This window comes from Megachile rotundata, chromosome 13 (assembly GCF_050947335.1).
Source record: "Megachile rotundata isolate GNS110a chromosome 13, iyMegRotu1, whole genome shotgun sequence".
Classification (NCBI taxonomy): Eukaryota; Metazoa; Arthropoda; class Insecta; order Hymenoptera; family Megachilidae; genus Megachile; species Megachile rotundata.
The window spans coordinates 5875486-5901537 of record NC_134995.1 but is presented as its reverse complement, the minus strand read 5'-3'; the positions used below and the strand labels follow the sequence as shown (position 1 = coordinate 5901537).

General features: G+C 35.4%; 1 protein-coding gene across 9 annotated transcripts in view; it reads left to right on the top strand.

Annotated features, from left to right (window-relative positions):
• LOC100879998 (bruno 3) overlaps positions 1-26052 on the top strand; it is a 465868-nt gene that overhangs the window by 324802 nt on the left and 115014 nt on the right. For 7 of the 9 annotated variants that reach the window (XM_076539338.1, XM_076539334.1, XM_076539335.1 and 4 more), the window contains exon 3: positions 12732-12857. In XM_076539338.1, coding sequence (XP_076395453.1) covers positions 12732-12857 — 126 coding nt within the window. Of the gene's footprint in view, positions 1-9313; positions 9386-12731; positions 12858-26052 lie in introns of all 9 variants that reach the window. The other 2 variants (XM_076539340.1, XM_076539339.1) reach the window with 1 other exon arrangement.

Genomic DNA, 26052 nt, shown 5'->3' with positions numbered 1-26052 from the left:
TCTGTTAATCATCCAAGATTCGTGATAAAATAAATTTTGTAATTAAAAGGCACTTCGTAACGGTGTCATAAAACACGAGTATCGTTTATCGTCGATATCTTCATCGAGCGCCGTTTCCATGAAATTTATCGCCTTCAGATATTTTCTTTCCGTGATATTCCGAAGGATATAAGTTCGTAAAAATTCGACATTACGTATGGGTGTTTTTAGCCGCCATGTTCTCATTGTTTCAAACGACTCGCTTTTTCTACTTTTAATGACTGCCCTTTACGCTAGCCATTTCGCGAGCGTCGTCACACGGCTTAATTACGCCATTTTATAGATTCCTTTGTGCTTCACTCGCGAAGTAATATCCTGGCAACAGTACAAAAGATAAATCAGGTTTTAATTGCAAGACGTCGTTGAATTAAAGCGTTAAACCGGCAAACGGTACGGACAGCTTGAACTTATCTCGTAGTTGTTCTTCCAATTATTTTGTATGCAATTTATTCAAGGAGCACCGTCCACAAATTGCTACGAGATTCTTTGCACGCTTAACGATCGCGGCATTAATTGAGCGACGCTTCGTAAAAGTGTTTGCCTCGCTTTTATTTTGTATACTCGAGCTGAATTCTTTTCCCTATATATTTAACGGGGTACCAATTGCATTAATTGGCGGAGAAATGTCCGGAATATGATCGGTTAATTGAACATTTTAATGTACATTTTTCAACGAATTTATTGGCGAGGTATTAAATTTTTAAACGCGTTACGTTGAATTGAGGGCAATCAAGTTTTATAATATTGCAGTTTGATAACTGCGAAATTATTACCAGAACGACGAACCTGTTTTTCGTATCATTTTTTTATTTGAAATAAATCAGCTCGTGAAACGTATTTCCGCAGTAAATTGGTAAACTTTAATTTACAGCTGTTTGAGAATCCTCCGATTTTTTACAATGTTACCCAATGTTCGGTTATTAACCGGGAATTTGTTTTGCAGGAACCCCGCAAATTTAATTCAATTATTTTCATAATTTTCCTGTAATCCGTATTGATTTTCGTGAAAATAAAGATATAAGTAATTCGCAATAATTTACAATAATTCATGTTTTATGATAATTTAATTGATTCAGTTCATTAAGTCATGTTTTGTAGTAATTTAATTCATTCATTACATTAATTTGTTGTATCTTAATTTAATTAATGTATTGCATTAATTTGTTTTCCTACAATTTAATTAATTTATGTTTTATCATAACCTTAATTCAGTACATCAATTTAGGTTTTATCGTTTCTTTTTTATTTTAGAATAATTTAGTAAGTTCAGTGTCATAGATCTTGTTTTTTAAAGAATAAAAACACATAACTTTAAATTCGATGAAAGTAAATGTGAAATTTTATGTGTTAAATTATTATAATATAATAATTTATAATGCCACTTATTGCCACTACAGTACGTTTTACAAATATATTCTTCATATTTTCAATGATCTGAGATTTCAACAGAAAATTATAGTCTCAAATATTCTCCTAATTAAGTACACTTTAAATGCTAATTTGTGGCATATAGAAAATAAATTCACAGAAAGAAAATTTGCGTTGTAACGTAATTTACATTTTAACGTATGCTTTCGCAAAATCTAATTTTCCGGCGTATCATAAATAATCATAAATATACCAACCTCTCAAATTTTACAAATTGTGTAATACAAAATACATAAATCAGAAAATAAATTGTGTAATGTAAAATTGGCGTATCAACATAAATATTAAAATCCTGATTTTCAGGCGTTTCATAAATATACTAACCTTCTATGTTCTCTTTATTTAGTTCTTCTAATTAAGCTTTACTTAACTTCTTTATTAAGCTTTACAGGAAACAAATTTGCTGTTACCTTCATTTGTTTCATTTTACATAAATTTCGTATTTCTGTTCACAAAAAACAGTGAAGGTTTTTGTTAAGCACGTGGTATATTTATGGAACGTTTGAAAACCTCTTTTTATTCAAATCAGCTGAATATTTACGTCAATACTAAATTTTATTTTCTTATATGCTACAAATTAATATTTAAAAAATGTTAGCCTTAGTAGAATAATTTTCAATAGAAAACTCAGGATAAGAAGAACAAAGAGGTTATGTATGCATCGAGCTATACAATAATATTTATTCATAGATTAAATTCTTTTGTGCAAAAAGAAATAATGTGAGGAAGCAAAGTATGCTACAATATTCAACGTCAGCAGCAAAATACAAGTTTTAAATAATAACTAAAATAAATAATACCTAATAATACCTTAAAATAATACCTAATAGAGTAGTCCAGATAATACTAGATACGCTAAATAACACTACATGTTTTAAAATCTAGATAACTAGCTCGAACTACCTGCGTTAAGTGCACATTTATTTTTAAATTGAAATCAAATTTCAAAAATAAATAAGCAAATATAGCATCAGTTGACAACCATTATTCATCTCCGTAAAATATGACAGCCATATTGACAAGAGCACAAAATTTTGTAACGTAAAACCTGAAATCTGAAACCAATAATTTTGACTGATTGGTAGCTTAGTACTTTTCCAAAATAATGGAACGTCATACATATATGTCGCTATAAAACTTGTAACAGTCATGTAGAAAAATATAAAGCTATCTAACCATTATATTAAAAATCTATACAATATACCCAAATAACGTCAAAAGCAACTGAATATTGTAACGTGGAAATAATGGAACGTCATACATACATATATGTCGCTGGAAACTTGTAGCAGTCATGTAGAAAAATACAACACTAACAGATACATTATTTATCTCCACAATATGCAGAAATATCGCCAAACGCAAGGTAACTAAATTTTGTAAATTACGTAAAACCAGTACTTTCCATTGGTAGCTTACTACTTCGCCAAAATAATAAAACACCACACATATATGTCGCTGTAAAACTTGTAGTAGTCATTTAGAAAAATGCAACACTAACAAAAACATTATTTATCTCCAATTTTGTCACTACGCATTACATCGCCTCGAGTTATATTGCCATGCTTTACATATCAACGCGTTAGAACACTAGGCATTAAATTACGACGCGACAAATTATTACGCATGAGATTGCCTTGAATTAAATTTCCACGCGTTACAACATGCAGAAATACTACCAAACGCAAGATTTTGTAACGTGAAACCAGTAATTTTGGTAGTTCACAAAAAGACGTATATCTTGTCATGCAGAAAGATGCAGCAGCTTTTCATCGAATTTCTCACGTGCGAGTCCAAGTACAGTTGATCGTGTTGCAAAAGCGACTGGAATTAAGTGTACAACGACGGAAACAGATTTGAGAAATGCGTATCTCGCGAGGAAGTTGCTGGAACTGTAGGAGGGGGTTGGTCGAAGTTCCTGCGAGTGGATAAGGGTGGTGTACTAGAGCTAGTTGAGCAAGTAGATAAGTTTCGATCCCTCGGCGAGCCACCTTGCCTCCACCGCCATCACTCGCCCTTCTATGTTCCTGCAGATAAACGTATCCCGGGATATCGAGGCTCTCGAAGGCTGCCTTCATTGCTAGCACAAGTTCGAGTTGGCCGACGTGACGCAAGCCTCCTCGGTCCGAAGCCGTTGCGAGAAATCCTTCTGGATTATGAGAGGACGACGTGCTTCTTCGCGGCTCGGCAAACGATGTCGTAAATAGAACGGCCCGGGATAAAGTAACGTACGGTTCGGTAATCATGACGCGGTTAACGACCGAAAGCTCGTTAAGCACGCACGAATTTACGTCGGATCGAATGATTAACTCGATTGGAAAATATAAACGAGACTGGTCCAGAAAAATCTTTATTCGGTCGATAAGGTCAGGGAACTTCACACCAACCAGTTCAAAAATCTACATTTAAATAATAATCTTATCTGGTTATATTAGTTGAAGTAATTGGAAAATTCAGAAAGGTATAGGTTCATGATCTATTCTATCAAATATGTTATCAAGTATGTTCATGATTAAGTGTGTTCCAAAAAAATCTTTGTTCAATTGATAGGTTTGGAAAGCTTCGGAATTATACGCATTAGCTAGCTGAAAAATTTACGTTTAGATAATATATTATCTTACTTGGTTATGTTTATTAGAATGATAGTAAAACTGCAAAATGTAGCTCATTGAGTATGTTCATACTTAGATGTGTTGTAGAAGAGTATATTCTGAGTTCTTTACAAATTTTGACTGAATTTATATGTACAACACGTATGACAAACATATGACATTTGAAGTTTCACAGTTTTAAATGGTTTAGCTTGCACATTATAATTTATGCGTTACTGACATCACGCATAGTGAATTTTTTATGTACACAGGAGTGCAACATAGGCTTCCAAATGACAATGTATATTTGACATAATATATGAGCTTCTAAATATTGATATTATTATTTTATATATGAAATATACATATGTGTATACAAACAATTTTCATGATACATTTATAACTCGTTTTAGACCACGCACGTAAGTCAGAGCGACGTTAATTAGACAATTAGAGGTGTTTGGAGAACGAACGTTAAAAATAGTTGTGTCGATGCGAGCATTAGAAACGCTTCAGTAACAATTACTCAACTCCCGGCTTCAAAGTTTTCGTATCGGCTCGGATCGATTCATGCATAATTTTCGAGACCCTTTAGAGGAACAAAAGTTTCAAAATATCGGAAAACTGATCCATTAGAGGTAGAAATTGCAGTTCAAGCCTCGTTAACGATTACCATGAAAACACAGTGTCATCGAGCGTTCATTCTATTGTTGGATAACGATACCGATACAAGAAATAAAAATACACGATATAATATTCAGATACTTTCTCGATAATTTTTAATAATAGTACATTCTTTTACATTTTTACTTTTTAAATTTATCCATGCGTAGTTGTACGCGTGATACCTTGAAATTGGTCTTTAGTTCATTTCACTTTTAATTGCGTTCGAGCAAAATTAATTATTGTAACTAGGATTTGGTTCAAGGAGGATTATTTTGTAACGAATCAGGTTGCCATCTATTAAATTACCACGCGGTAAATTACTATACGTTAGATTGCATCCTATTATATTACCACGTGTTATATTGCCACACGTTATATTGCCACGCATTAGATATCGACGCGTTAGAACACTACGCATTAAATTATCACGCGATGAATTATTATACGTTAGCTCGCTTCGAACTAAATTTCCACGCGTTATATCACCTCGCGTTATATTACCACGTTTCAGATATCCACGCATTGGAATACCACTCATTAAATTACGACGCGACAAGTTATTACACGTGAGATCGTTTCGAATTAAATTTCTACGCGTTATATCGCCACGCGTTATATTGCAGTGCATGAGATACCAACACGTTAGAACGCCACACATTAAATTATCATACAATAAGTTATTATACTTATATTACTTCGCGTTACATAATCACGCATTATATCGCCACGCTTTAGATATCCATTCGTTGGAGTGTCACGCTTTAGATATCGACTCGTTGGAATGCCATTCATTAAATTACGATGTGACGAATTATTATGCGTTAGATCGCCTCGACTTAAATTTCCACGCATTATATAACTACATGTTACATCACCTCGCGTCATATTGCTACTTATTAAATCGCCACACGTCAGAACACCACGCATTAAATTACCGCACAATATAACACCAGTCCATATACATCTACGCTTCAGATCGTCATGCAGATCGCACCTTCTCGCGATATATCACGTTACAACTACTTATCTCCATGCATTATATCACATTGAATTATCCCGCAATAAAACGCGAGTTAAGTTCAAACCGTGACTTTCGCATAACCAATATACCCAACAGATTTCTCTAACTATTACCAATTAAATCATTATCGAAATTACTGGCAATGTGCCATCAACCTAGCGCAGATATCGCAACCCGCCATTTTAACCGAATTAACGCTTCGACCTGAAAAAGAAAGCAATCTGAAAGGAGGCGCAGAAGATCGTCGTTTTAGCGAGGAAAGAAGGGAAGCACGGTGTCAAACAGTATGTTCGCTTTGTCTTCACGAAGTCCGGCGAGAAGATAATTTCCCGAGGGTTAATTCCTTCCTCGATTTCTTGGAGGGATAGGAAGCGCGGAGGAGGCGTTAATACTTAGCCCGAGCGACAAAGGTCCAATTCTCGGTCCCCACAGTGTCCTGGCACGACAATGGCAACGAACGCCCGATGAAAAGTACTCGGGGCAAAAGGAAGGAGAATTCTCTGTGAAGGAATGGCGGGAGTAAGTGCGAAGGAAGTGACGGAGGGTGGGCAAGAAAGGGCAGGGTAAGAATCCCGTAGCGAACGGGGATGCAACGAGGCTGCAAGTCAGGCGAGAATCTAATTTCCCGAGACAAATCCTTAAATGTGCCCCGGAGCCTGGCTCGGAGGCGCGAGCCGGGCTACCAGCTGGAATGAGCTCGCGTCTAGCAGCCGCGACGACGACCTTTAACTCGGTTCGCCAATTTTGCATCTCCATAACCGGGCGAGAACGCGTCATTAAGTTCATTCACGCGGGGAACGCGGTGAATCGAATGCGCGAGCCGACGACCCGTTATCCGCGGAATGTAAAATTTCGCGATAAAACCGTTACGCCCGATTGAAATTCCTCCTATCGACCGAATGCCGTGCGATGGCGAACTTCGGAACTTCCGGCCAAACCGAATATCGTGTACTCCTTTTTCGAACGATGCTGTCATTAACGCGAATGCCGAGCGAGTTTTGTACGATTGTAATGACGTTTCTGCTGCATGAAAATATTGTATGATTAAATCGAACTCTGGTTCGTGTTACGATCGATCGAACGTGGGCGGAAATTATTTTGATGAGCGCCAGCTTCACGATCTTTGAAACACCGATTTCAGGGAAACTTTGGATGATTATGGAGGATGCGAACGGTAATAAGTTTGCGAAACCGTGACGCAACTCTTCAAAATAAGAGAGGAATTTGTATTCAAAGTTCTGGTAATTTGTATTTAAAATTCTTGTAATTTCTATTTAAAGTTCTTGCGATTCGTATTTAATTATTTGAATAACGAAGTCAAAAATGCTGTTGCTTGATGGAAAGGTACTACGTTTATTATAATTCAAGGATCACGAGAACTTTGTGAAAGTTATATTTTCTTTCTTCATTTTTTATTGTCTCTAATTTTCATTTAAATTACTTTATAACAAATATTATTGGAGTAACTTAATATTACTAAAATTTTATTATTAAAGTAATTTAATATTACAAAATTATTATTATTATTACAGTAATTTAATATAACTAAAATATTATTATGAAAGAAATTTAATATTAGTAAAACATTTTTGTTGAATGTGAACTTCTTCTGTATTTTGAAAAGTTGTTATGGTTTTGTGAAATTGTTACTTTTGTTGTCCTATATAATTTTGCAAAATTTTAATAGAATCGATGTTTCAAAAGTCGCAGGATCTTTTGGTAAGATGGTAAAAAATTCTTCTAGTTAGTAATTTTATTTCCAATAAATTTATTGAATCTATTCTATGACATTTCTTTTACGTGTAGATACTTTCTAATATTTAATAAAATGATGTGTTTAATTACATTACTTAACTGTTCACTTATTACGTTATAATCCAAATGATTTATCTAAACATGAGTGACGTGATATTCAAAGTGTTAACAGATTTTTAAATAAATAAAAAATTGAAGATTTATAAAATGTTTCTTATTAAGATCAGCAATGTTCAAGACATTTAATACAAGCTTTAACATATTTTTATAAGATTATTATTTAATATAATACTTCAGAACAATTAGAAATTTTCAGGAGATTCAGTAATATTCTTTCCGATGAAATCAAAAAATGGTTGAAATATCAATGTTTCGAAGTTCCAGTTTTCAAGTCCCTAAATCCAAAAATATTGCAATTTCAAAGTTCAAAATTTCCGAAAACTTGAAATCCCAAAGTTCTAGAGTTCTACAATACCAAATTTCTAGTGTTGAGATCCTCATATTTCAAATCTCCAAAATTCCAGTCCTAAGAGTTCAAAATGTTAAAGTGTCAAAGTCCATAAACTAAAATATTTTGAACTATTGATCTCACTAAGTTCCAAAATCTCAAAATCCCAAAGCTTCAAAATTTGAAAGTTTCAAGATACCAAAGTCCTAACATCTTAAATTCTCAAGATCTCTAGATACCAAAGTCCCAATATCCCAATATCCTAAAGTCCTAACATTCCAAGGTCACAATATCCCAAGGTCCCAATCTCCCAAAGTCCCAACATTCCAATGTCCCAATATCCCGACGTCCCAATGTCCCAAAGTCCCAATGTCCCAAAGTCCCAATGTCCCAAAGTCCCAATGTCCCAAAGTCCCAATGTCCCAAAGTCCCAATGTCCCAATGTCCCAAAGTCCCAATGTCCCAAAGTCCCAATGTCCCAAAGTCCCAATGTCCCAAAGTCCCAATGTCCCAAAGTCCCAATGTCCCAAAGTCCCAATGTCCCAAAGTCCCAATGTCCCAAAGTCCCAATGTCCCAAAGTCCCAATGTCCCAATGTCCCAAAGTCCCAATGTCCCAAAGTCCCAATGTCCCAAAGTCCCAATGTCCCAAAGTCCCAATGTCCCAAAGTCCCAATGTCCCAAAGTCCCAATGTCCCAAAGTCCCAATGTCCCAAAGTCCCAATGTCCCAAAGTCCCAATGTCCCAAAGTCCCAATGTCCCAAAGTCCCAATGTCCCAAAGTCCCAATGTCCCAAAGTCCCAATGTCCCAAAGTCCCAATATCCCAAAGTCCCAATATCCCAAAGTCCCAATATCCCAAAGTCCCAATATCCCAAAGTCCCAATATCCCAAAGTCCCAATATCCTAAAGACCCCAAATTTCAAAATTCACACCCTAAATATTCTCAATCCCAATATGCTACCTTAGAAATACTGATTTCTGCAACCAACTAATTACAATGCGTATTCTAAAAGCGAATAAACATTTTTCCTTCGCATATGTAATTAAATCTCTGGCTGAAATTAATAACATAACAAAATTTGTCACGAAACGATTACTACGCCCTCCCCCTAACAATAACCTGGCTGTCCCCATATTTAAAAAACGAATCTTTGAATCATTAGGTCATGTTATCAAGAATTTCCATCGAATCGGTGACAAAAGAAATATGCTGCACTGTACAATCTCACGCTAGGGAGAACACGTATGATCGAACTTCAGCAGGGAGGGCATATAGTGTTGCAAGGAATACATATAGGCAACGACGACAACGAATGGTGTACTTTTGGGCCCAATGGCATTTCTTTGTTTCTGTTCTGTATTCCAGAGTGCATGATGGACGACTGGAGCACCAGTGCCATCTTCTGGAAGTAGGAGGCACCGGTGGCGGCCGCTGAAGGTAACTTCGACTTCCAGGAGATAGCTAGCTTCCTTCCAGTACCTCTATTCTTCTTCTTCTCCGCAAATCGGCAGAAGGAGAACCTCTCTATGAGAAAAACGAAAGAAAAGAAACGAATTTTCCTCTCTCATCACGCCATCACCGCTGATTCAGCCAGCACAGCTCGCCGCAAAGTTCATTTTGCTGCTCGCTAGTGTTTGACCCACGAATCCTCGGCATTCCTTCACGAATCCACCCTTTTCCCTTTTATCCAATTTCTTCACTCGACGCGCGGCCGACATTTGTCCGTCCGAACCAGAATCCAAATTCCGAGCAGAAGAGAAAAATAATTTCGAGGCTTATCAAATTTTTTCGCTCAGCGTTCTTCCTGTTTTTTTTTTCTTTTTTTTTTTGGTCACGGTCGGAATTCGATCAAACGGACCTCGAAATTTCCGTCGCGACTCGTTTTTCGTGTTTCAATTTTCGAAGCAATTATTCCGTAATTTCGTCGCCGAAATCTATTTCAGACAAATTACCGCCTATTCGGTTTTTTATGCGATTCGATTCGTTTGAACATAACGCGCGTTCACCGAAGACCTCTTTCCGTTTCGTCGATCCCAATCCATTTCCAAAAGAGAAAAAAAAGATAAAAAAGAACGGATACACGATGCGATACATTGTAAGGTATTATAAATAATGTTGTGCGTGTCCACATGCGTGAACTTTTATTTAGTAGCCGTAAACTTGTCGTTCGTGTTTTTTGCTCTAGTTATTACACACCGGCGTCATCACACTGTTGGAACCTCGTTATGACGGTATCAGGGTGGACGCTCTTAGAATCCCCATTTTTGCCCTGATTATTAATTTCGCTGTTAAAAAACAAGTAGCAAGCTTGAGACATAAATAGAACACTCATCTCAGAGCGTCTACCAACCGTAATAATACAGATAACCTCCTGTTTTTGTTTTGAAGGCCGAATATATCGTGCACCTCGTTACGTCCAAGTCCCATAATTAATTCAAGTCCTAGTCTTTTACCTCTACCTGTTCGTATGGGCAACCACCTTAAGCGTATATATTATACATTTATATATATCTATATATATCTATATATATATACTGCTCTTTACAGCTATGACCATAAAATAGTGGCTCGCTCGTTGGATGTGTTGTCTCGTTCGTTGTCGATGTGTTTTTTATCACCTTTGTAAATATTTTCTGATTATGATGTCAGCTACGTTTATCTTATTGTATTACTTAGATATTGATTCTATATGAAAATTTTTCATCCCCTCTGTCCGTCCTATCCGCAACACCGTCTCCGCCAAATATCTTTTCACGAGTTCCTATCGATCACCTCTTTTGTCACGTAGTCCCGATCAATCTTGCACACTCACGATTAATTTATTATGATTATTATTATACAGGGATACACGTACACACAGGATCTACACATTCAGTGCAGATATTTCTAAAAGGCATTCAAGTTTGTCGATTGACAAATTATTGGCTTACCGTCACGTAATACGTGATCAAAACGAAAAAAAGGAATTTAGATGATTACGAAGTCGCTAAACTTTGAAGAAGTATTTAGTTCGGAGGTGAAGCTCCTCTTCGTGTTATAATCTTTCTAGAGAACACAGTTTGTACTATATAAAAATTTGATAGATATAACATTTCACAATTTTTATAATATTTTATACTTGCCCTTCAAGAATCTGGTTTATAAATTCTATATAAAAATTTTATAAAAATAATATTTTATAATATCAACAATATTTTAATTTTTCTGAAAGGATACGATTTTTTACTATTACGTAAAAATAGGGCGAAAATGATATTTCATAATATTTGCAATATTTTTCATTTTTCTTTAAACAGTGCAATTTCTGAATACCATGTGAAAATTTAGTAAATATTTTATCATTTTTGCAGTAATTAAAATTTTTCTTAAAAAATACAGTTTTTAAATATTATGCATAAATTTCATAAGGTTGGGGTTTTATATTTAATATTTTTTCTTGATGAGCACAAATTTTGCATAAAAACTTAACAAACGCAATATTTTACAATTTCTCTAATAATTAATGTTTGTTTCTAAAAAGCATGCTATATAATATAATTAAAGTTATTTTTGAAAGAGAGTAATTCTCAAATATTATATAAACAATGAATTACAATTTTTTAAATATATATAATTGTATTATCTGAATTAAAGTAACGTTAGGGATTTTATAATGAGAATTAAAAAAATATTAGGGTTTCATCAATGATCATAGAAATTCCTTACAAATAAATTAACAATAAATTATAACTCGAAGAAAAAAATACCTCCTCCGAGATTTTCGTCTTCGACACCTTCAAAGTTTAGCGAAAAAATAATTTTGTACGTTTATGCCCATGCGATAAAAAACGGCAAGGAAAGCTAATCAGGCCCAGATATGCTCCATGAAATGATAAATGACATCGCAATAATAGGTCGATACCATTCATTTGTCATTCTCGTGCACAAGTTAGAAATAGCTGCAGATTGTTGAAAGAAGAATTGTTAAGTGGCGTGTGACCCTTTATAAGCGATATGTTGACCTCAGCACCACGCGGAACGCCCATTGATGATCTCTGAAAATAAATAAAAATTTTCTGTATCAATATTTGAATAAATTCTTTTGTAAATACGAAAGATATCATCATCGGGAGTTCCGCCCGTAGTTGAGTCGCTTGTACGCCCCATCCGGTTTTATACGCGAATCCCGTTTTTTCTCCATCTGTTTCTTCGGCTTGTGGCGTAGGATGTAGGATTGAAATTGATTGGATTACTTTTGATTTCCTTTGTTGTCGTTACTTTATCACCTTACAACTTCCCGTTGAAATACATATACATTATCGTCACTGTCACACGTGTACGTCGTGTTACATACTGTTACCGATGTCAGTATTACGAATGATATTTTCGTATATTTGTCATTTTTTTATCCGTCACACTTCTATCTGTAACCGTGAACGCATATGTGTATACATAAATATAGTAACCGCAATTTTCTTCAGATTGTCATTTTTTAATTGAAAGCCGATTGTGGCTGCGTGTAAAGTAACGCGAAATCATATATGTATATATCTATATGCGTACAGGTATATATATAGATATACATATATATGTGTATTTATTACCCTACCCCCCCTTCCCCTTAGGATGGTGGATGCTGGTGTAACCGTGTAACTTTGTCGTTTTCGGTGTTAGCCGCAAAATCTCTTTTAATGCCTAAATACCGCTATTAAGCGAACATGGCTCGTTCTTAAACCACCGACTAACGTGTTTCTTTGTTTTTTTTTCTCTGTTCTCCCTGTTTCGACACGCGGCCGACCCGCAGACAGAAAGCTGTTCGTGGGAATGCTCAGCAAGCAACAAACCGAAGACGATGTCAGACAGTTGTTCACTGCCTTTGGCACAATAGAGGAGTGTACCATCCTCCGTGGACCTGACGGCAGTAGCAGAGGTGAGTACCTTTATCATTCACTTATTTTCATTCATAAAACATTCTTGTGATTGACAAATTTTTTAGGTATTTCACACGACAAATTAACCCTTAAATAACGTCATCCTTTGTTACAAGTATTTGACGATAATTTTAAAAGTTTTGCAAATATTTTACTTGGTCTTTGAGCACTCTTCAAAAATAATTTCATTCTTCGTAATTGATAGCAATTTTCAATGAACCTGATTCTGACAGTACTCAGCTTTTGTTTGATATTCTGTCAAGGGTATAAAATTAATTATAGCTAAGTGATATTCCCCGTATAATGATTGACTAGTACAAATATAAAGTGATACATCATTCAATGTTTACAACATATCCAGACATGAGTGACATATTTGCGACATATTCAAACAAGAGTAACATGTACACATCATACAAATATGTGTGACCTTTGGTCCACGCTATTAATTTATATGTACTGAATTTTTACGTATTTCTCTATTAAAAGTTCGTAAAGAAATTAGTGACTTAAAACAAGATATAAAAAAGTGAATATTGTCGTTCAACAAAGACTCTTACCACTCACGAAAATATCAAACAAAAACAGGATGTTAATTAAGGGTTAAGTTCCCCAAGCCCTCGAGTGAAGAATACTCGTAGCACGAGGAGAATCAAACGCTCGGGTCATATAGGCCTTAAAAGCCTAAGAGCAAGGTTGAAGCTAAAGGTAAGTCACGTCCGGAGAATTAATCATAAGGCGGTGCAAGAAGAGGTGGTCTCAAAGGAAGAAGCCAATTGCCTCGGAGAGGTTTCTCGCAAACCTGATAATAACGGCTGAAGTTAAACGAAAAAGAAAACGAACAAATACAGCAGGGTGGTTCGTTCGAAAATTTGCTGCTATCATTGCTATGTTTACGGCTGACCTAGCTAACGGGAACTTGATTCACGGATCGGTAAAGGTTGTTTCTGGAGTGATGAAGAACTGGCAGAAGAAGGGGGGTAGGTAACTCGAGAAAGTTCAGATGGGGAAAGGCAATAATTTCCGCTGGACGAGCCGGTGAAATTTAAATATTTTCGTATAAAAATGAAGACCGTGAGTAATAGGATGCCGGTCGAGTTTCTGCGAGATTTAAGAGCGAGAGAGGAGGAGTAATCGAGCAAAACGAAAGAGGCCGAGACATAAATAGGGGAAACAAGGTGTGGAGAGGAACAGAGAACCGGCGGGCGAAGGAGAAAGAAAGAGAGACGAATGAAGTTATCAGGACGCAAAGAAAGGGGAGAAGCGTAAGCAGCCGGGCTGGGCGTGAATGTAATTAAATTCCAGCTCGAAGTAAAACTCACTTTCAACAGTTAATAAGATTTTGATTCGTAGCCGGTTACGTAATATGGCACCCATCGTCTTTGGCAAGCGCCGAAGATTTGCAGCGTGAAGGGAAACGATCGTAAGAAGGCTGAAAACAGTGCTCGTCTCGAAAAAGACCCTTACGACGTTCGCAGACTCCTCTGCTTCGAAGATCGAATCCAACCCCCCACACCCTGTTTCGCTTCTCTGTTTCTCGTTCAACCCCTGTCGTTGCCTACCGGGTCTTTACAGTCTTTGTCGAAAAACGACGCGATGTTGCGCTCTCTTTTCAGGCTCTTTAATTAAAATCACACGAACGCAAAACATCATTGCTACGGATCGGCTAGGGACATTTCGCCGGTTGCCTGCAAGGATTGCCGGCAATTTAGACGTCGACGCTTGTTTCGCGACAAAAGAACGCTGAATGCGACGCAGACGTGATCCGTGATTGAAAACTTTCCGAGAAAATTGATTCCAACGGTGAATGAAATGGCCGACACTCGAACCGTTTTATCCCTTCGTAGTCAAATAATTAGGAGTAGTTCCGAGAAAACGAAATCTTATTCTTGTTGAAATTTTAGCTTCATATTAGTTTAGATATAAATGTAATATCAGTGATTTTGGTATTACTTTTCATACAATATTTTCGTCATATTACCTTTATGCTTTAATATGAAATTAAAGTATAACTATATAAATATTAGGTTACTGTTCATATTTATTATTCATAATCATCACTATAATTTTTGACGTTATTAATCTAATTTTGAGGTTATTTTTAATCATTGTTACAAACGCAAAACAATTTATCGGTCATCTTGAACATATGCGCAGTAATGTATGCGCAGTGATATTCAGACAATAAATGAGATAGAATGTAATATCTTTACTGCGCATAATTATTGTGTCACGACTGCGCATGTTTTATAGACAAGATTATTTTACCATTTCTTTAAGAAAAATTAAAATATAGTTTCTTTAAAAATTGTAAGTACCTAACAGCTTTAATATTTACGTATAATTTTGCTTTCTTATATTATTGATACAATAACCAATAAATTCGGTACTTAACATCAGCAACATTGTAACTAGCTTATACTAATCTTACATTTATAACATAAATATATTTCCTCATTTTTTCAATATTATTAAATAGTCTATTATTTAGGAAATAATCAAAAGTTACAATGTGATAAAATTATTAAATTATACATTTTAAGTAATATATGTTAAAAATTTGTAATTTTATCATATAATCTATTTTATCTAAAAGAAATGCATTCAAAAAAACAACACAAGAATTCAAAATATTTATAAAAATCCACAAATAATTGCAAAAAGAATCTTAATCCATTTATTTCTATTTACTAAACGTTATCGAACATTGGAATATCAAGTTCATCGGAGGAAATAAGTTTCCGTTAACAGGTTTAATTGCAACCCTCCTTGAACGTTTGTAATCGAATTTCTACGATGTGGATACACCTCCAACAAGAAAGTGTTGATCGCTTATTCCGTGCTACTCTACCGTTACATCCCTTGTCCTGGTTCTGTCCTGGTGAAAACTTTCCGAACAAGCTTCATCACTGCTCGTCCGGGCTCGCTCGAGTTTCATAACTAGCTAATCCGCGACGTAATAGAGAGATCAGGAAGATCTCCCCTCTGCGACTTCATCTGTATATCGCTTTAGGTCTACCACGACAACCAGCAGAATTACAGGGATGACGTATAGGAGTGGATATGAACCTTATTTCGATATCAGGCGACAGGATGTAGAATTTGGAGTTCTCTGCCCAATGTCTCATTTATTTGCGACAGAGAGAATTAGTGCTATTGAAAGAAATTAGTACTTCCACGGATATTTTCGTAGATGTTTAAAGATATTTTTATACATTAACGTTTTTGAATTCTGGAAGAATTGTCGAACTTTTTAATTTTATATTTAACTAATTTTTAAGCTCGCAAATTTCCAAATAATCAGTTATTCAAATTTCCAAATTCCCAAATTTCCAAATTTCCAAATTTCCAAATTTCCAAATTTCCAAATTTCCAAATTTCCAAATTTCCAAATTACCAAATTTCCAAATTTCCAACTTTTCAAACTATGAAATCCCTAAATTATGAAATTTCCAAATTATCAAATTTTCAGATTTCCAAATTTCCAAATTTCCAAATTTCCAAATTTCCAAATTACCAAATTTTCAAATTTCCAAATTTCCAAATTTCCAACTTTCCAACTTTCCAAACTATGAAATCACCAAATTATGAAATTTTCAGATTTCCAGATTTCCAAATTTCCAAATTATCAAATTCCCACATTAGCAAATTTCCAAATTTTCAAATTTCCAAATTTCCAACTTTCCAAATTATTAAATTTCCAAATTATCAAATTTTCAAAGTCCTAAATATTTAAACCTGCAATCATCAAATTTTCAAATCCTCAAATCCTTCAAATTACTTAATTGTTAAAGAATTCCATAAATTTTCAAACCCCCAAATATTTAAATTTCTAAATCTGTAAATTTTGAAATCTCCAAGTCTTCACATCCTCAGATCAAATTCTAAGACTTGGTGGATTAAGATTTTCAAAATATTATTTAGGGAATGTCCTTGACATGTATAAAAATTATTAAAAGCAGGATGTGCATATATTTCATAATTACCTAAAGGGTTATAATATAGTATAATATATTATTATAATATAATATATACTATAATATAGTATAGTAGGGTTATTATAACATATTGAATCCTCGATACGTCATTCAGAATGGGTCTAACAACAGTAGTCATAGACCTGTAACAATCGATCAACACATGGCGGGCTGAAAAGTAACGATGAACGGTAACATTGTTAGGCAACATTTCTGGGAATTACAATAATCCGGGAAAGTTATTGACAGTCCCTTCATTGTTCTCAAACAACTTCCCTTATCGGATGATACTACCCTAGATTGGTAGTTGGAAGGGTAGCGGAAGACTTCTCGGTAACGAGGAGTTTAAGAAGGGAACTCGGTTCGACGACTTTATGGAAAGACACGACGACGGTTGTCTTCGTCATCGTTCAGACGGTCCGCATTCCTCCGACGTCGTAGTAACGACAGACTCTTCGTCCAATTATTTTTCCCTCGCTTCGAAACATTTCAACACCACTTCAGCGAAAGAACTCGTTCTATTTTCTCGTTTCCACGCCAACCTTTCGTCGCCTCGCCTCGTCTTCTTTTCCATTCTCCGTCTTCCGACTCCGTTTCTCGATGTGTACAAAAGTACCAAGCCCCCTAACACGGATCCCGAATTCGCATTATTTCAATTGTGCGAGCTGCAATAATTCACCGTGCTAAGAAGATTATAAAATGTTTATGAATAATGGAACGAAATATTATTCGGAACGGGACCAAGGGTTCTCTTCAGCTATACACCAACACCGAAGCTAATGATGCCACCAACGCACCTTCGAATTCCCTATCCGTGTATCCGCTTATTGTGTTACGGTGTATTGTAAACGTTAAACGAATAGTCGAGCTACAGAACAATTCTCTGCATTAAGTTGTAATAACGTTACGCCCCCGCATTTCCGATCCACCCTCCGCCCAGAAATTCTTCCGACTTTACTATTCCGGCCTCTCGACTGTCACGGCTGCTATTATATCATCTTTAAACAGCTTTCCTCTCAGTGCGATGCAAATAATGAGATTACGCATTACGCTCATGCTTGTACTTTTTTGTTTATCTACTCGATGTCAGAGTCTTATTAGATGGTGCCTTGGAGATGGTCTTATTAGTCTGAACTGAAAAATGGTTACTGGGAAAATTGTGAGGGGAGGAAGGTATAGGGGTTATAGGATGATTACTGTAACCTATTTGTTAATTTGAATTTGTGAATTCTGGAATTGTGGAATATAAGAATTAAGGATTTTTGGAATTTCAGAATTGTGGAGTTGTGGAATTGCTGAATTTTAGAGCTGTACAAAATCTGGAATTGTGGAGTTTTAGAATTTTGGAATTGTGGAATTTTAGAATTAAGGAATTAAGGAATTAAGGAATTTTGGAATTTCAAAGTTTCGGAATTGTGGAGATCAGGCATTTTAGAATTTTGGAATTGTGGAGTTGTGCAATTGTGAAACTGTGGAATTGCGGAATTGTAGAGGTCTGGAAATGTGGAATTTCGAAATTGTGGAGTTGTGGAAATATGGAATTTTGGAGTTTGAGATTTGTGGAATTTTCAAATTTTAGAATTTTGAAATTTCGGAATTGTGGAGTTGTGGAATTTTGGAATTTTGGAATTTCGAAATTGTGGAGTTGTGGAAATATAGAATTTTGGAATTGTAGAGTTGTGGAATTGTGGAGTCGTGGAATTGCGGAATTGTAAAGCTGTGGAATTGTGGAGTTTTAGAATTTTGGAATTGTGGAATTTTAGAATTAAGGAAACTTGGAATTTCGGAGTTTCGGAATTGTGGTGTTGTGGCATTTTAGAATTTTGGAATTTTGGAATTGCGGAGTTGTGCAATTGTGGAATTGCGGAATTTTAGAGCTGTGGAAATGTGGAATTGTGGAAATGTGGAATTTTGGAATCTCGGAATTGTAGAGTTGTAGAGTCGTGGAAATGTGGAATTGTGGAATTTTTGAATTCTGGTGTTTCAGAAATGTGAAAATTCTGATTCTTCAAACTTCGAAATTCTCAAATTCTCAGAGTCTCAAGTTCTCAAATTCTCAAATTCTCAAATCTCAAAATCTCCAATAAAAAAGGTGTTTCAAATTTCAATAAATAACTAAACTGACCGAGTCACCTCTCAATCGCAAATGGTTAATTTAAACCTTTTAAAAACCACATCAATATAACAGCTTGAATCCAACAACCATCACGATTAATTAATATCTCATAAAAGTACACTACTCGTTAAATAAAGTGAAGCTTTCTCATTACCACAAAAAAAAGAGAACATTTCAAAATATTTTTGTTTATAAATTAACTGTCGATAACGACGCACACGCAGATAAGGGAAAAAAAGCGATAGTTCTAGTTTCACGAGCAACGAGTGGGATGAAAGCATTTTTCAGCGAGCTTGATGTTGTTCACGACGGGAAAGCGTTTTCGATAACTCTCGCTCGAGTTCCGCGTTCGATCGTGTGACGTAAACAGATTAGAATGGTCCCGTTAACGACATTACTGATGGGAAATATGACGAATCAATAATTTCTCGGTCTAGCATTTTATGAGGGAGTATTAAACGAGCGATAGTTATCGATGATTAATCACCCGGCTGTCACCTGCACTGGTTCGTCCGTTTGTAGAATGTATCCTGCCTTAGGCACGTGACTAATCTGCAGTTTTGATTTTCAATATAAATATTGATAAATTTTATACTTTTTATTTTTTATTAAATTAGATATACCTAATATTAATAGATATTTTTTTTTTAAATACTGAAAGTTGGTTCATTTTTTGCAGTTCTTATGGGTGTTTTCATGGCGACTTATGAAATGAATTTAAAATTTCTTGCCTTTTGCAATCTTAATGATTACAATAATCAGACTGTTCATTTAACAACCTTTGATAAAATAAGGAATTTTTCAAATACTTGTATTTAAGTACAATAACAAAATTTACATGTTGCCAGGTTTCCATCTTTCAAACTTACTAAAAAATATAAAAATCTTTTTAAATTTATAAAAATCCTTTCAAATCACCAAAATTGAGAAATCATTATTCAGCCAATACATTCAAAATCATACCTAATGTAGTATAACAATAATCGTAACTAAAGAATCGTGCGACAGTAAAGTCTCTACACATCGCACGAAACACGCACAAGAAAATGGCGGCGAATGATCCGTTAGAAAAGTAAATGAAACCATCGTTGAGCGTCAATTATTGCGGGAACGGCAGCCTTAATTTGGCAAATTTGCGTCAGCGTATCAGTGCGGTATAAAAGCGAAAGACAGATGCCTGGCAATATTTCAAACGCCCAAGAGGAGGACAGTAAACCAAAACGATGCCGCGGAATCGACGTGAATCCAGACGCGGTAGCTTGAATGCAGACACGCGAGTCCGGACGGTAAATCACGGACAGCCTCGTCGAGTGGCTGTCGGAGAGTCCTGGTGCCGGCTCTCGTCGTACGAAGCATTTATTAATCGCTCAGCTCCTAAATCCCGTGGCGCAGCTGGGCTGGAAATGTTTGTACGTATTGCAAAGTAAAGCGCCGCGCGAGAGGGGACGCCGGGTCCTCTGGGAGAGGATTAGGTCGGACATATTGAGAGCTTCCAGCCGAAAGCACCCTCTTTCTCGAGTTCCCCTGTTGGAAGGAGAGTGCTACGAACACCGTCCGAACTGCTTATACAAGGAAAATTGTGGCTTTACCGGCGTCGGACACTTCGCATAATTGTACACCGTATTTGCCGTCATAACGTTCTACGGATACGGCCTCTCGGGCTATCTTTCGTCTTTGCGACGATTAATACGATCGTTCGATGTCATTTCGGTATTCATTCATTCAGCGTTTGATATTGTCTCGAATTTATTTCTTGATGATAGTGAAAATAATACTGTTTCCAAAGAGAAAATTTAACCTCTTATTTGTCAGGTGCGTCAATGGTGCGTCAGGTGCCTACAATATTAACTCCTTACACTATTTTGACTCGTGACGCATACATACTTCAGCTGTGAATTTTACTCGAATTTTTAATATGCTTCAATTTGGAGCCCAATTATAATTTGCATAGTCAAGATTGCATAATACAAAATTGACGTAAGATTTCAACTTTCTTAGTGTGTTTTAATGTTGAGCTGTGATTACTTAGTTCTGGCTGACACACTTGACAAATAAATCATACCGCAAGGAGTTAAAACAAATAAAGAAAGTTTTAATGTTATGTCAATTTTGTATATAGCTATTTTTGACTATGCAAATTATAATATAATTATAATAGACTTGAACTCCAAATATGAAGAATATTACAAATTTAAGTAAGATTTGTCACATTTGAAGCATGAGTGCATCACGTGAAGATATAGTAAAGCAATCGGTTAACTAACATATTTAGGAACAAACGTAACATGTAATCTACATAAATTAATTCATAAAATATGCACAGTAAAAGTAGATATTTTTCAATACAACTGATTTCATAAAACATATTAATTTTGAATAAAATAGAAATATTATAAGCGTTGGTCATACAAAATATTATCTATGAAAAATCTAATTATGACATAATTAACACGAAACTAGGTCACTACTGACTTTGTAACGATTTTGTATAGAACATAGTGCTTTTGCCAGAATATCGATCTCGATAAATTATAAATGTGTGTTATTTTCCATATTTTATGTAAACGTATATTATCTCTATTATACTGTTCTATCTAAATTACTCTATTGTGTAATCTGTATCGTATTTATCAGGCTGTGCAAATATGCATAATTTCACATTGTGGTTTATACAATAATTTGTAACTAACTTGTTTTACCAGAATATTAAGTAGATTTTATGGAGATGGAGTTTCACATTTTTGTTGTACATATATTTCAATTAATTTTGAAAAAATATAACTATGTATGTATAAATTTTAATATCTTTCAAGTACTATGTTGCTGCATAATAAACTTAAAAAAAAATACGTAGCTTTTATTTACGCAGATAAAACTATTAGAATATTATAAGAATTAATAAATTATATTGTTAGCACCTTTTATTTTCTTTATGTGTTTTTATTACAAAAATTTGGCATTTTTGTACCTCTTATAAAAATTCCTTTTATATTTTTTATATCTTCTGCAAGAAATATTTATAATGTATTCTTTCTACAAAAATTTCTTCAAACAATTACCTAATAATTATTATTTATTTTCCAATAGGAAAACTATAAAGTACAGTGTCAAATTTAACCTTATAATACTTTAAAATTAAAATTAAAATTTCAGTAAATATCCCTATTACCATTTTCTTTATAACTTCCATTTAACAAACAAAGAATTGATTAAAAGAAAAATCATTTTCCACGATAAGTAAAAGTGTATCTAAACTTTTATGAATGTACATACTGAATCCTCTTCAGCTTAAATGTATATCCTATACATTCGTGTTTAATTTTGCACAACAACTTAATTGCATACACTCTTAAACACTCTGCAAACTGCTAAATAAGTACCGATATTAAATTTAACAGCATTTTCTTTCTAACTTCAAGTATTACTCGCTTACGGAGAACTTATTTCGCGCGAGGTTCGTTAATAAAAAGCATTTTAAAGTTGGCAGACGGATTCACTTAAATGAAACAAACTTCTCCGGTCGCCGTCGATTAAACAAATTTCACTATATTGAATTGAAGTTTAAAGCAAAACACGATGAGAGAAGAGAGACGCATCTGGTACCTGAAATTGTCTTTGATTTAATCTCAAATTTTTAATCATTCCGTCGATTTGTATAATTTCATCGATAATTCCGTGCTTGACATTTCCTGAATTTAACTTTTTAACTTTCTGTGTTAATACCTACTATAATTTTCTTCCGTTTTGCTATAAAAAGTTATATGTATAATATACAGTCAAAGTTATACGTATAACATACAGTCAAAGTTATATGTATAACATACAGTATACGAATATAATAATTATTTTCTCAGTTATTCTGATTTAATAAAATATTTTTCGTATACTAATGATAATTTTTACAAACCACTGTCATATGAGAAAATAGGTGTCAGCATATGAAGATGTGAGGATATATGGATTTGAGCATATAGGGATGTGAGGATGTAGGGATGTAGGGATATGGGAATATAGACATATGAGGGTATATGGATGTGGAAATGTGAGGATGTGAGCATGTAGGGATGTGGGAATGCAGGAATGTGGACATATAGGGATATGAAGATATAGGGATGTGGAGATGTAGGGATATGGGGATGTGGAGATGTAGAGATGTAAGGTCATAAGGATATGAAGACATAAGGATGTGGGGATGTAGGGATGTGGGGACATAGGTATGTGAAGATATAGGAATGTGGAGACATAAGAATATGAGGACATAGAGATGTGGAGATGTAGGGATATGGGGACATAGGTATGTGAAGATATAGGAATGTGAAGACATAAGAATATGAGGACATAGAGATGTGGAGACGTAGGGAGGTGGGGATATAGGTATGCGAGGATATAGGAATGTGGAGACATAAGAATATGAGGACGTAGAGATATGGAGATGTAATATATAAGGATGTAAGAATGTGGTGATATATGTAGGTACATAAACATATATGAACATAGAAATATAGAAGTACAGTGATGCATATCGAGAGGTACATGCCCCTAAAACTACAAAAATCTATAAATAAAGAAATCTAACGACCCAGAAGTTTATCAATATAGAGAACTTTGAATACACACTAAGTGCTATAATTCTTATAATCCAAATCTAGTAATTACGAAAAGTCTCAACAACGCATACACATATTTCTCTTTTATTTTCCATCTAAACAGTCCCGTCTAAAAAACCTCCCTGCAATTTATTCACATAAATAACCAAGTTGCAGCGCCCGATTTCTTCAAAAAGACGGTATCTATAACGAGCATGATCAATGTTCCTGCGAAGAATCAACACGACTGATTCGCGTGACCAACAGATTTGGCAAAGTCGCGCGTTTTGTTGCACCATCAGCCACCTTTCGTTGAACGATTATCAAACAGGATCGTGGTTCGAGTCACGCGAGGCGTGCGAAATCTGATAAAAATCCGAGCCACGTCATCGAACCGTTGCCGTCGTCGGCGAACCTATTAAGATCGAATGGGGTTGAAAACGACGAGGGACGATGGTCCAAATGATATCAGACTTGTTTGGCACCCTGTCACGTATCTACCGTCGGACAATAATATAATATCAGAAATCTACCAGGTTTTCTCGGACCACCGGTGATTTCGATGCGATGCGATCGCTGCTACGTTGTGTCACTCGTAAAAACCAGTGATCAGAATGATTTTGCTAATCTGCTGACATTTACTGTCGTCCGATGAAATAGCGGGTTTCGTTGTTCTCTCGGTCGAATAGAAATAAGAAAGCAACATGCGATGAATTAATATTGTATACGATGATTGATGCGGAGGCTGTTACGGGAAACGGAAGATGTAAAATTTATCGGGAATGAAAATAGATAGTTCGATGAAATATTCAGGATGTGAGTGCAGTTACCGAAATCGATTGCGTTGGAAAACAAATTTTTGAAGAACAGATAAACTTCGTGTTGCATATTCTGATATTATTTATGCATGTATCCATTTTTATGTGTCGCTGGGATTTCGTTGTTTTTATGGAATATGTTTGACAAATTATGCACATCGTTTAATTGATCTGGCAAATTATTCTACTTTTCCTCACAAAGTTTGAATAGTACTATATATGTAATGTATTGTTTGAGAAGAAAAATTTTCCGAAGCCGTGAAAGTTTCACCCCCGCAAGGGGTTGAGACATCCATTGAATAGAGTCGATAGGCCATAATAGCGGGGGTAGAACTCTTTTTCACATAATCAGCATCTCTAGTGAATAACAGCCCTAAGCACCCTTACATTAATACGATTTACTATCCGTGGAAGACGATCAACGAACAACAGCGAAAGAAGTTGAATGGACATACGGTTCCGTTGATCCAGCGAATATCCAGCCTATTGCGCCAGAAGTTTCGTCAATACTCGTGAGATTTTCGTTCGTTGTCGCTCATAAGGGAGAGCAACGGATAAAAAGGGAGACGGAGAAAAAGTTATAGGTACCCTAGCTTCCTTCCGCACGGCTGCTTTCGCCCGTCAATCGTAAATACACCATATTGCCCATAAACCTTTACAGTCGTGCATTACCCATCCCGATTCGATATGTCCCTCCCGCCTCGTTCTGGCTCTTTGTTCTGCGTTATCGAATAACTGACGGTGGCCGGCTTAAAACCGGAATGCTTTAAAGCGTCGCTTCTTTCACTTCCACGTTCTTTTCCTTTTTCCCACTTTTTCCACTGTCGACGGTACCTTTATTCTCGCGTCGCTATATGGCGACGTTCTACTTGCCGCGACGAGAATTTTACGGATTTTATCCGTGTTAATTTATTAATTGTTGGAGGCGGTGATAAAAGGGAATATGTGTTGGATATGAGATCTATTGTCGCGGTATGTGTATTACGAAGTGTTAGAGTATTACACGTTATATTATAGCGAGTTTAGGTTAGATTATTACACGTTATATTAGTTTGTTACTATAGGTTAGATTCTTACACGTTATATTACAGCTTGTTATTATAGGTTAAATTGTTACGCGTTTTATTACAGCATGTTACTATAAGTTAGATTATTACACGTTATATTACAGTTTGTTACTATATGTTAGATTATTTCACGTTATTTTACAGCGTGTTATTATAGATTAAAGTACAACGCGTTAAATTACTGCACGTTAAATTAACACGCATTGAATTACTAAGCGTTAGATTACTATATGTCAAATTACTGCGCGTTAAGTTTGCAAATATACAGATTACTATGCGTTAAATTACTACTGGGAGTGCGAACGTTAGATAAGCACGCGTTAAATTACTACACACTAGATTACCACGCCATAGATTAGTACGCGTTAAATTACTACACGTCAGATTATTATGTCTTAGATGGTGTTGTGTTAAATCAGTATTCGTGAAATTACCACGCGTTAAATTTATAACGCGTTTCATTATTATGCGTTAGATTACTGTGAGTTTGATTATTACGCGACAAGTTATTATACTCTAGCTTAGTACGCGTTAGGTTCACAAGCGTTAAATAATTACACGTTAGATTATCAAGCGTAAAATAACTATGCGTTAGATTATCAAGCGTTAAATAACTAAGCGTTTGATTAT